Source organism: Ochotona curzoniae, unplaced genomic scaffold, assembly GCF_017591425.1.
Source record: "Ochotona curzoniae isolate NIBS_2020 unplaced genomic scaffold, NIBS_Ocur_1.0 contig_2723, whole genome shotgun sequence".
Lineage (NCBI taxonomy): Eukaryota > Metazoa > Chordata > Mammalia > Lagomorpha > Ochotonidae > Ochotona > Ochotona curzoniae.
In genome coordinates this window covers 10367858-10380496 of record NW_024465573.1, presented here as the reverse complement: position 1 = coordinate 10380496, position 12639 = coordinate 10367858, and the positions used below count along the sequence as shown (strand labels likewise).

The 12639-nt window shown below is 36.9% G+C and overlaps 1 protein-coding gene across 3 annotated transcripts in view; it reads right to left on the bottom strand.

The window, feature by feature from the left end:
* ARHGAP42 (Rho GTPase activating protein 42) overlaps positions 1-12639 on the bottom strand; it is a 258025-nt gene that overhangs the window by 189352 nt on the left and 56034 nt on the right. For all 3 annotated transcript variants that reach the window (XM_040976847.1, XM_040976849.1, XM_040976848.1), the window contains exon 2: positions 1572-1667. In XM_040976847.1, the coding sequence (XP_040832781.1) occupies positions 1572-1667 (96 nt within the window). The remainder of the gene's footprint in view (positions 1-1571; positions 1668-12639) is intronic.

Genomic DNA, 12639 nt, shown 5'->3' with positions numbered 1-12639 from the left:
ATTAGTTTACATTCATTGCCTGTTAGACTTCACCCACTGATCAATGCATGCCATTCAAATCTAACCAGCAAGAGCCATATAATATTCATTTTGCCAGAGTAGGAAGATACAAATGATCGCTGTAGAGATATCAAGTTCAACGCAATCCAAGAAAACCTGCCTGCAAGGCTCCGCAGCATAGCTATCAAAACTCGCAGATCTCTACCTACTGCATATGGTAACTGAAAGAAGCACTCAAATGTTTATGATAACCTTGAAAATAACAGGTGAAAGCACACAGACAATATAAGTGTGTTATAGAGACAATTCAATAAATACACATACGTGAACATAATGGAAGTCATGATATTATTAAGCTGACATTTCCTTTGAAAACCCAGAAATTTTTGCTAGTCTTCTCTTTCCAAAGGAAAAATGTCAAATGATATGTATCATTTTCCTAGAAAAGTAGGAAACAAAGGAAGTTAGCAGAAAAGTATGTAACGTACACAACTGTTTAACTGAGATTTCACTATCAGCTAGATCTGGGTCAAGAGCGACAGCCAAAGCGTTGAAAATACCAAACACACATGGCTGCTAACACTCATGAAATTTACAGTTTTGTTATACAGTGATACTGTTATGTGAACACATGGATATTTCTATGTAATATTATTTTATCACTATATTTTACGCTTTTTTGAGCCAGATATATGTCATAAAGCTTATGATTTTGGGACACATGTCAAAAATGGCAACTACTGTTCCAATGTTGGCAGTGGACAGCCACTAAAGCTTTGCCATTTTTCTGTAAAATGGCCATCGTGTGAGGTTCATGTGGAATGGCTCTCCGTTCTATCTAGAGGCATCCTAATCATACATTAGCCAAACGACAGGAATGGCTGAACCACATTCCATCCTAGAACTGAGGGCAGAAGGAGCAATCCGTGATCCCAAGAGAACAGGCACCTCCACATTCCTGAAGGAGCAAGGAAAGAAGTAAACACTGGCATATCTCTTCAAAGACTACAAACCTGGCCCTATGACAAACATTTATAGGCAGTGCTTCATTTTATTCAGAAAGGGGCATGCTTCCCCAAGATATTGCTAACCTGTTGAGACAAAATCATGTTACAGCTCGGGTCTCTGATCCCAAGTAATGTTCCATGTCCTGCCTAAACACTGGCTTAGTACACTATTACGAACTAAACATGATTTGCTTCCTTTCTTAAAAAAAAAGTTCAAGTTTAATTAAAAATTTAAAAAGTAAGATCATCACTAAATCCAGGACCTGATATATTTACGGTGTGTGTTCTACATATGTTGCTTCAATGAGTTACATTAACGTAGACAAATACTGTTACCAACACTTTCTCAGAGGGCTGATCCAACTTAAAAAAGACGCATAATTTCCTTGGAGGAGGAAAGCAAAACAGCTTCAATTCAGTACTTAAAATATTCTTTTATTATAAGAGAGACCATATTTAGAGTTTTATTATTTAGATATGAGCTACTTGATTTCAATGAAATAAAAATCCAGTGTACGATTACTGAAATTATTATTTGGGCTAATGAGGAACAGCTGTACTCACCAATGCTGATTTCATCATCTGTTTCAGCATCACCAATGCATTCAAACTGGAAATCCTGTAGTGACTGAGAAAATTTCTGTACTGCCATAGACAAATCTGCAAAGGAAAATTGAAAAACAAAATGAGTGACAAGCCATCACAGAATGCACTTGGAAGAATTTCTATTCATCATATATACATAATATATACATATATACACACACACACACCCTCCCCCACAAAAAAAAAAAAACACTTGTTTAAGTGTTACATAAAACACAAGCCTCTAAAATACCAATTTGGGGTCAGATATTTGGTCTAGTGCTTAAGTTGTCAGTTAAGATGGTCATGTCCAATAAAAAAGTGCTTAGATTTAATGCGCAGCTCCTATATATCTAGAATGAAATAAAATAAAATAAAAGTCTGAAAGATTTAAACAAGCTTTAAGCAGACTACTAACTAAATGAGAAACTGGATCTGCTCCACTTAAACAGGATTTTTCCCCTAAGAAAGGGTTTTGGTGCTAGATGTATATTATCTAGAAGACAACTTACCCAAGCTTTTATGGGAGGAAGGACCATTCCCTCCTACAAATGGCACACTTATTTAAGAAATGCAAGAGAAAAGAAGAATCTTAATAAGGATTTTAATTAGAAAGAAAGGCCAAATGTTGACACAAAGGATCACCAATTAAATTCTGGAGCAACTGTGGAAAAGGTAGAGATTGGGTTTTTAAAAATAAATTAAAGATTTTGATCAGGATGGCGACAGATGACTGAAACAGTATTTTAAAATAACTCTGTGTGGGCCCAGTACGGTGGCCTAGCAGCTAAAATCCTTGCCTTGAGTGTGTCGGGATCCCATCCAGCTCCCTGCTTGTGGCCTGGGAAGGCAATTGAGGATGGCCCAAAGCCTCTGGACCCTGCACCCATGCGGGAGACACAGAAGATGCTCCTGGCTTCAGGTCGGCAGAGCTCTGACCATTACAGCCACTTGGGGAGTGAATCATAGAGATGAGAAATCTTCCCCTCTGTCTCTCTTCCTCTCTGTATATCTGAATTTCCAATAAAAATAAAATAAATCTTAAAAAAAACTGTGAAAGAACCTCCACATATTGTGGCAAATAATAAATACATTTAAATTAGAAATAACTGATTTGTGCAAGATTTCAACTATACTGACCATTCTGACTTCATTTTAAACAAGGCCCTGTACCTGACTATACCCAGAAGAATTCTTTATTTCTGGGTATTAAAAAAAAAAGTCTACGGGGAAAAAAAGAAAATCCCTAGGAGACAACAAGAGTGACCACAAATGTGAAAATTGGAGCCAGGTATGGAAGAGAAATCTAAGCCACACCACTTACTTGCTAGTGGTCCTTGGGCAAATTACTCATCTCCTTTAGACCACTGCCTTCCTACATGCGAAAATGGAAGCAACAACAGAAACCACTTCAGCATACTGCTTTGAATGTTCGGTGAGTTAATATTTATAACAGTTTCAAAACAATGCCTGGCAGTAGACAGGCACTACTTAGGCTTCTAAAAGAAAAGTTACAACAAAACAATCTCACAGTGAAGCATGAGGGCATTGGAGGTCTCATATTTCAGGGTCAATCTTATCATTTATGGTGATCCAAGCAAGCAGAAATGACAAGCCTTTCCCCTTGATCAGATTTGAAGCTTTATTCCGAACCAGGTCTCCACCTTGATCTCCAAGTTTGTTGGGCTTGATTTTAAGAAAGATCCTTCTAAGTTAGTTCACAAAGAAACTTCACACTCTGTATCTATCTAAATTCCTCAATACCCATCTTGGATGCGTGATAGAACTTCTTGGTCTGCCCTCAGTAACAATCTTCCTTCCCTTGATGTCTTTTCTCAGACATTTTCACCCATTTGCTAGTTCCTCAACCTGCCCTTTGGCTACAAATCCCCTCCCACCAAGAGTAAAGCTTTGGGACCAGTGGCACATCTACTTAGGATTACATGGGAGGTACTCTAAATCCCAGGGCATGGATCTACTTTAGGGAATCAAGAAAAGTGTACAGAACATATATAGCAAATTAGTATTCTACCAGAAAAATTAATGTTTTATCAGAGCTAGATTTCCAAATAAGTTGTAAATGCTTGGAAATGAGACATCCATTTTGAGACACATTTTCTTAATGCTTCAATAGAGAACGAATGTCTATCCATTGTGAAGATTAAATTATATAGTTGCCTGGCACATGTTAAAAAATCAATGGCATCATTTGCTGTAATACAGGCCATTTTGTAAAACTATGAACGTTGACTACCTTTCAGGATGAAAGATAATGTGTAAAGGCATGCATTCATCTGATAGTGCAGTCTGGCAAAGGATAGAAAAATCATCACACATAAATTGTTATGAAAAGACACAGGAAGTTAGTGCCTGCAAGACTTAAGCCAGCCTACATGTGAGTATTCTGAGATATGGGAAAATACTACATTTAATGTCCTTATTTTTATACAAATGAGTATAACATAAAAGATCCTTTTTTTTTTTTCTACTACTTATTACACCCTGGAGTTTCTTGGAGCCTTAAGACACATGAGCTGTTTGGAAAGTACGTCAGGGTCAGCACCTGATACAACCATCCTTACTTATTTCTCCCTGCCCTCTTCCTTACTTGCCTTGATCTTGCTATTTGATGAGGAAGGGTAAGCTTCTAGGCTTTCTGCATTGGTTGTGATGAATGTATGGCAAAACGCACACTGGGGCCACTCATTTATGAATATCTATCAACAGAGCCTTGTGAATGACAAAGTGAGCTCCAGAGGCAGATCCACCAATAATTAGTGGCATGGTTGCGGTAAACTACATCATCTCTCTGTTCCTCTCCAGGGTTACTGTAGTAGTAAATGGAGCAAGATAAGAGAAACACCAGAACAGTGCTTGAACTAAGTGCCTGACAGCACTCAAGTATGCCATTTCCTAAGTGAACAGCTCAGAAAAGCAATAAAACAAAGTGAAATTTCATTTGGAAGGTGATAACTATTACACTTATTTGGAAAAACCTTGGAAGGTATCCAAGGAAACAGCCTCTTAATAGCAATTTCAAATTTTCTCTTGATACACAGCAAAGTGATCAAACCATGACAGTGTTATTTCAATTTCATTGGTAGATGGAATAAAAAATGCATAAACAACCCGGTCATAGTCCTTTTCAAAGAATAATGAAGCAAGATTATGTAAAAATATGAGTATCACCTATCAAATCATAATTCCAAGAATAAGGACCAAACTTAAGAGATGACATGTTTTCAACCTCAAGCATGCTATGGGTTCACAATTTTCCTTCTAGTTACTTTCAATTTGCAAATATCAAATAATGAGAATGTCAAAATATCATCAAGGTTAAGAAGCCATATTTTCTGGAAGCAAATTGATCAATCCACAAGATGAAGTATGCGGGTCACACTTTTGTTCTAGGCCCCATCTCACGCTACAAAATTATGAACTAGAATATCCAACATTTTCATGAGGCTGATTACATAAAATATGCTAATTCCATACTGTCTAAAGTTTCTAAACCGTGAAAAAAAAAACTTCATAGAATCTTTCAAATAAAACTGAATCAAGTAGAAAGACCTTGATTTTAAAATCTAATCAAACTTGAAACAGACTGATGAGTTTTAAAGCATCAAAAACCATTTTCTCTTAAAAACAAAATGAAGAATCAAATGCATAAGCTATGTAAAATACATGATTTAGTTTTAAAGTGGGAGTTTCGGGGGTGGGGGGTTGGGGATAAGCTATATTTATATCGGTACAAATACAGCCAGTTAGTTGTTTGGTAGAAGGTAGCTGTCCATCCTGAAATACAATGTTTCTCAAATTAGATTTAAGAATCGCATGATCACCATGTCTGGCATAGATGCTATAGAATTACAGTCTTCACACTACCTTACAGAGGCAGACAAAATGAAGTAATGGAAATCCAAAAGCAAAAACAGGATATATCTTTCCTTTCAAACAAGTACCACCCAGTATGACCAAGAAAATTAATCACATCAGAGGCCTACTGATAAATTCTCCAACAAAAAGTTAGCAACAGCAACAAAGATGGTGATTGTACTTAATATTTCTCCAATTATTTAGCATAAATTAACCCATTAGTTCTTACACAAAACCATGACAACTATAATTAAGCAGCAAAATTCCCAGAGTCAAAGAGCTGGACTCCAATCTGAACAAGTCTTCTGTTTTCCAAAGTGGATGCTCTTTTAGCATGTGTCACAGTTAACTAATCAAAGAATGGCACATTTTGAAACTAAGAAAGGTGTTTGCCTTGGGATATTTAACTTATTTTTTATTTATTGTAAAAATTCTGAAATAACAAGAAGCTATGTGTTGATGTGAAAGGACTATTTAGCAAGAAATAGTTTAGAAGTAAACGAAAAAAAAAAGAAGTAAATGTATACAAAAGTCATGAAGCATGCTAAAACTCAAAGAAATGAATACTCACTCTTGCACTAATTTTCCAATGTACCTGAAAAACATACAATGTTTTAAGCATCTTGGAGGTAGATTGTGCATATGTATTTGCCCTTAGCACCTATAGAAAATCGAGAGAGGGACAAGGGAAACAGGAAGAGATGTAGAGAGAGAGAGAAAGAAACCAACTGCTACATTGTTTGTAATGTTACAAATCTACTGCAGCTAAATTACTAAAAACACGGTACTGAGAACACACAAGAGTATATAAAATCACAAGCCCTGACTTAATTTTTAAAATATGGTAAATTACATAACAGAATATTTCAAGAAATCACCAAATAGCCTTGCTGTATAATAACTGTAGTTACGCTGTTAGCGTTCTCTCAGGGAGCTACAAAATGTCAGTCACATGGAGGGAAGTCAGAAGAAAAGAACGTTGAGTGTGGCAGATTACGAGAAAAATATAATGGAAACTTGTAAATTAAAAGATCACTTCTATGGCTCTGACTTGAATAAAGCTCAAAAATGCAACTGCTGGAACCAGCATTTAACCTAGCAGTTAACATGTTTGTATACATATCAGTGTTTGAGTTCAATTCCTGGCTCAAGTTCCCGACTCCAGCTTCTTGCTGCTGCACACCCTCAGAGACAGCAGTGGTGGCTAACTTAGTTGGGTTTCTAATACCCACACAGGAATCTGGATTGCGTCCCTAGCACCCGGTTCTAGCCCTGGCTATGCCTCCGCATTGCAGGCATCTTGTTTTATTGAAGGCTTTAGAAAACACTGCCCTGTGAAAATGGGCATGACTCCAGGTTACTGGGGACTGATTTATGGTAGGACAATGAGCCTGAGTCTGAAGCAGTTATACAAGCCACTCAAAATGCAAACAAAACAAACAAAAAAACAAAACAAAACAAAAAACAAAAACCACAGGCTACTCTAGGCCATGAGATCAATGTGCTGTACTCTAGGGGGTTTTGGCTTTTTACAATAGTTGAAACAGATTAGGTTAGCTTGAAACACTCATTCATTTCCACCCCAGATGTGTACTCTGGGTCTTATTTCTCTATGCCATTTCCTGCTGGAAATATCCACTCTGCTCTGCAAGCCGTAACAGTCCAAGCACCAATTGTCAGTGCTGAGCTAACGTATTAGGTGGTAAAAGTGCTCAGGTGTGGAGAGAGGTCTTTTGATCAGAATCAACCAGTCTTTTATGGCATGCACGAGTGCACACAAGAGTCAGATAAAAACAGATGGCAGTCAAGGAAATACTGCTTATTGGAATGTTTCAGAGCAAGGACTCGCCCCTCTGAATTCCATGTGCCTCGTATAGAAAAAAGAAGATAATAATCCTTAATAAGACTGCCATGAATATTAGATGAAATTGGCTCAGCCCAATGTTTGATAGGAACAGAAGCTTAAAATACTGATTTTCAACAAATGTAAATTATTTAACCACTGTTTATTATGAAGGCAAATGCAGGATGTGACATATTTTCATGAAGGCATAACATACTGAATCTGTGCATTGAATTACTACCTTCGGAAGAGCAACACTGAAAACACATACTGGTGCCGGTCCCTAATGAGCACCAAGCAGTTTGCAATCCCATAAATGATATGTGTCTGGCAAGTGATTCCAGAAGATTCCAGTCTAAAAATAACAAACAGGAACCATCACTTGGCCAGATTTTATCCACAGTTTCTATGAAGCTACAAATTCCATAAAAATTAAAAATGAAAAGCCACAAAGACTTCACCATTCCCACAATCCAAGTCTCTAAAAATAGGAAGTTCAAAGGATGAAAACAAACCACCCATCTGCCTACCCTGAGGCTGAAAAAAAAAAGAACTTGGAAAAAAAAGTGGGGGTGGGTGTACAGAGCAACAGTGGCATGCTGCAGTTTCTCTGGATTCCCTCCATGCCTCAACAACCATGTCTTCCTTGAGTTTTCTTCTTCCCCAAACTCCTCACTTCAGAAGGGTTTGTCCTTAACCACTTCTTTTCCCTTCACATTCAATTTTTTTTTAAGTATTGCCTGTTCATCTTTGTGCATACAACTCCTGTCAGGTTAAGTTTAGATGCTAGAACCCCAAGCAAAATTTTCCAGAATATCCCCTTGCTTTTTATTCTTCTTAACCAAAAAAACACTGATTTACCCAACCAAAGGAATTTGTGCTTTTCTGAGCTTTGCAATGACAGGTAGGGCTGGCCTGCTTTTCCAGGGCTTCCTGAACTTTCTACCTACTCATGACCTCCTTCCCAGTACAATCACTCACTTTTCATTGTTTGCTAAGCATTTACAACTGATTCAGTAAGGAACAGAAGGTTCCAGTATTCCAGCACAAGTTGTAGTCCATTTTTCTGCTGTTTACTCAAAGTATCTTTCTACCCAAGATAATGACTTTGGAAGGGAATTGGGTATTATCTTTCATGTAACTATCAGCCCATTGTCAACTCTTAGAACCCACTTCCTTTTTCCATCCCACCCTTCTGGGTATCACATGCCAAATACATTTGTGGGTAAATTATGATTTGACTGTTCACTTTCCTTTTAAAGCACCACATCACACAGTTAGATATTAGGGCACTATCTTTCCTCTATTTTGTTTTAATTCATCCATTCCTTCAAACTACTCTTTGCACATTCAACATTTCACCCAAGTCAACCAATCTTATTACAATTTTATTAATAACCATCAATTCACTCACAGTGTTGCAAACAGCACTTTATTTCTGCTGTGATCTTCAAAATCGAAGACCTCAAAGCTACAGGAATGAAGCTGCATTATAATTATAGGGAATTTAATGCCATAAAAATCCCAAGATCTGGTCTCTACAGGTAACTGGACTATAGAGCCTGTAGTTCTCTTCAATTATTTCCAAAAACGTTTAATATTTATCTCTTTCTCAATTAGCACATTCTAAAGCCATCCTAAATAACACAATCACAGCAATATATCTGCTGATATCCAGAAATCTTACACCTTATGGCATAGAGGTAAGAATTCAGAAAACACTCAACACATCTTCCTGAAGCTACAGCTAAGTAAAATAATTTTATGCTGTTTTTCATTTTTAACAAACATACTGCAGGTAAACTAGAATTCATAGAAACTGACTTATATCTGCTAATTCCACTAAAACAACCAGTTTGGGCTATGTTCGATGGTACACTCCTCTTATTGTGATATTAGATATCCTGATGAAATTTGGGGGGAGTATTATATTATGTTAACCTCTCCTTTTCTATTGTCCACTGAAATACACAAGGCAGATTTCCATTTTGCTATTCTACTCCTCTGTGTCTACAACCCACTTGCTTGAACAGTAAGCTCATAGAGAACTGAAATCCTTGCGAGCTGCACAGGACATCCAGCATGGGCTGTGAAAATAGGATATTGCCAATACACAAAACAGAATTCAAGAATTCAGAGTATTTAGAAAAGGTAAACAGAGGCCATTCCAGGATTGACAGAAGGGCAATCAGAGATAAGAAGCCAGGTGACTAGACATAGGCTTGCCCCCAACTACAAAAGAATCAGGATGAAAAGAGGAAAACCAGAGCCCCAGGAAATAAACACACTTAGCAATCTGGACATCAAATCAGTCAGAAGAGATGGAAAGAGCCTGGCACAAGGTTAGAAGGTTCTTCGATTTAGTACCTTTCAGCAAGCAAGGGTAAAAAATGCCTACTAACCTGCTCACCTAAAATCCCTTCATTGTCTAAGAAGAAACCCAATTTAAGTCCACCTTAGAAATGATTCTTGAGGTCAAATAGTTTGGTGAAGTTAAGAAAAAAAGTTAAGTTTCACAACCAAAAATCTTCTGTAAAAAGTCCAGCTGAGTTTCGATTTCCTTTTAGCACTTTCCACTTACAAATATTAGGGGACGTCAAAAATTTTAAGGAAAAAGTATATTACGCATACTATGTGGATTTGGAATTTTTTGCACCAAAATAAAATACTTTAATTCTAATTTCCACAAACTTTTTGATGCTGATGCCTTCTTATACGTCCTTTTCTGTTTCTTTTTCTTTCTTTTCTTCCTTTTTTTTCCTTGTATAAATGGTAAGAATGAAGATTTTGCTGTCAGAGAGTCTACCAGATACACTCTGAGTCGAAATCATGTGTGTGAAGGGTTCAACATATTACAAAATGACAGCTTCATAAGCTGTAGTTATTTAACTTTGAAAAGATAACGAATGACTAGAAAACCTTGCTAGTATTGGCTCTTATTTACTAGAAATACAATCAGCTTATTCCCTGGACCAAAAGGCACAACAGCTCACACACCCATGATGTCCCCAAGTACTGGAAACCAAGGAAACACTACAGAGGCAACATTCATAGCACAAACAGTAGCTATTCCCAAAGATTATCTAACCATTGACTTAAGCACGTTTTTCTATTACCTGTTAAGCACCACATACTATTAACAAAAAATTATACAACTGTTTTAGTACCTCCACTTACTGAGTTTAGTATTACAACTTCAACGAATTTCATCACACTCATTAGTAGATTTGTATATTTCCTTCCTTAGGAAAAACACTCATATATTCAACAGTGAAATCAATCCACTTAACCAAGTAATATAGAAAGCCAACATAATGATATCAACCTTCAAAAAGTTCCCCAGCCTAATCTTAATAAGAGTTTAGAATGTGAATAAATTTTAAGTGGCCACATGTAAGTCACTATAGCATATTTGGGCTTTCATTATTGTATTTTTATTGAATTTTCTTTGGCCATCACCAAACTATCTCTTAGATACAGCATAGTTATAGTAAAAACAACTTCTTCACCTAGCAACATGAGGGCATTGGTGTTAACAACTGGAAGTATTTGATGATGAATGGTAATTCAGGGAGAATTCATAAGCCACTATCTTAGGCAAGTTGTGGAAATATGCTGGCATCATGCCTCGTTCTCCCTAAAAGAAACAAAAAAGGACACTGTAGAAGAGGGCAGAGCCCAGGCTGCCTGGGAAGCAAGGGCATAAAGGTCATTATTCTCCATTTACACAGTGTTTTTGTGAGTTGTTTTCAATAAATTCATTATCCCCCTTGTTTACAGACTTCATTTTTCAGCTATCCTACTCCATTTGGAAACACTAAGGCAATTTTGTAGACTATTTTAAACCAGTCATACTATAAAATTGCAGATTTCACTAAGCCCCTTATAGCCACCCCTCTCACTCAGTTTTAGTGATTTTGGTATGGTACACTACTTCATCAATTTTTTGTTCTAATTTAAATTCTAAGTGTCCCAGGATAAATAAACTGATGCACTACAGCTGACCCAGTTACTTCACTACACATGAAGACAAACTTTTCAAATGACACTGACACCCCTTTTCTCCTTGGGAAGCATGCTACATAGAAATTAGCTCCATTTTACAGAGCAAGGTACTAAGGGCCAGGTTAAGTAGTTCATGTTACAAACAAAATCAAAGCTGGAATCTCTATCCTTTCATGCCCAGGTAACCTTCTTCTTATGTCAGTTTAAATAACTTCTGACTCTTCTTTCAAAAACCACAGTTCCACCATATAGGACTTAGTTTAGTAGTAACCAATAATTTCATTTTTATCATATTATTTGTAATTGCTTATTTATCATTTTCTTGCTTATAATTCATACTCTTGAGATCTTACTCCCTTTGTGTAATTATTTAACTGTTGAAATAATATATAATTACATGGAAGCAATACTACTAAAAGCTGTAAGGATTTTTGCAGCAGATATGCATCACAAGCTGAAGATGCCCTTTTTAAGATTTGGGGGTGACTAACTACATTGCTCAAAAAGCAGAAATATACTTGAATCTTTTCTTCCAAAAGTTAAGTACAAACTAAAAATCATTCATCCAAGTTGCTATTTGAGCCACTAACATGCATGAAGTACATAGAAACTGCTCGAATAGAAACTGTTTTTTATGACTCTGAACAGTGAAGACTTTGATTCAACAACCAAAACTAAGGAATTCCAAGTGCATCAACTTGCTTAAATACCTCTGGCTGCAGAGCTTGCCACACTGTAGAAGACATATAAATTTTAACTAGCTTATTCCTGAAAATAATAGAAACTTTTCATTCATGTGATAAACAACATATGCCAAGTTTTAATTAGAGCCATTGCTGAGAGGTCATCATCAAATTCAAACCCTCAATGCATAGGAAAATCTATGTGACCTTCAGCTCTCTTTATCCGATATTCTTAGTTTGCTCCCAAAATTATCAGTTCAACTAAAAAGAAAAGGAGTTTTTCAAAACTAACTTATTTATTTCAGAGAGATAAAGAATGATCCACTCACTGATGCCCCCCATCCAATGTCTCCTACAGCTCCTGAGTGGGGCTGCAGCCAGAGCTGGGCAGTCCAAGCCTCCCCCACAGCCAGCTGAAATCTGGCTTCTTGAGCATCACCACTGCCTCTCAGCAAGCTGGAAGCTAGAGCCAGAGGCAGTTATCAAACCTAGGCACTAAGGAACCTGGGCATCTTTTTGCTCTTTTTTTCCTATGGGTATCTTAAATGCTAGAACAAATGCCCACCCCAAGTAGCCACTTTTTTTTTTTTGCAGTTCATATAAACTAAGGTGGTAAATTATAACATCCTGATCCAATTTC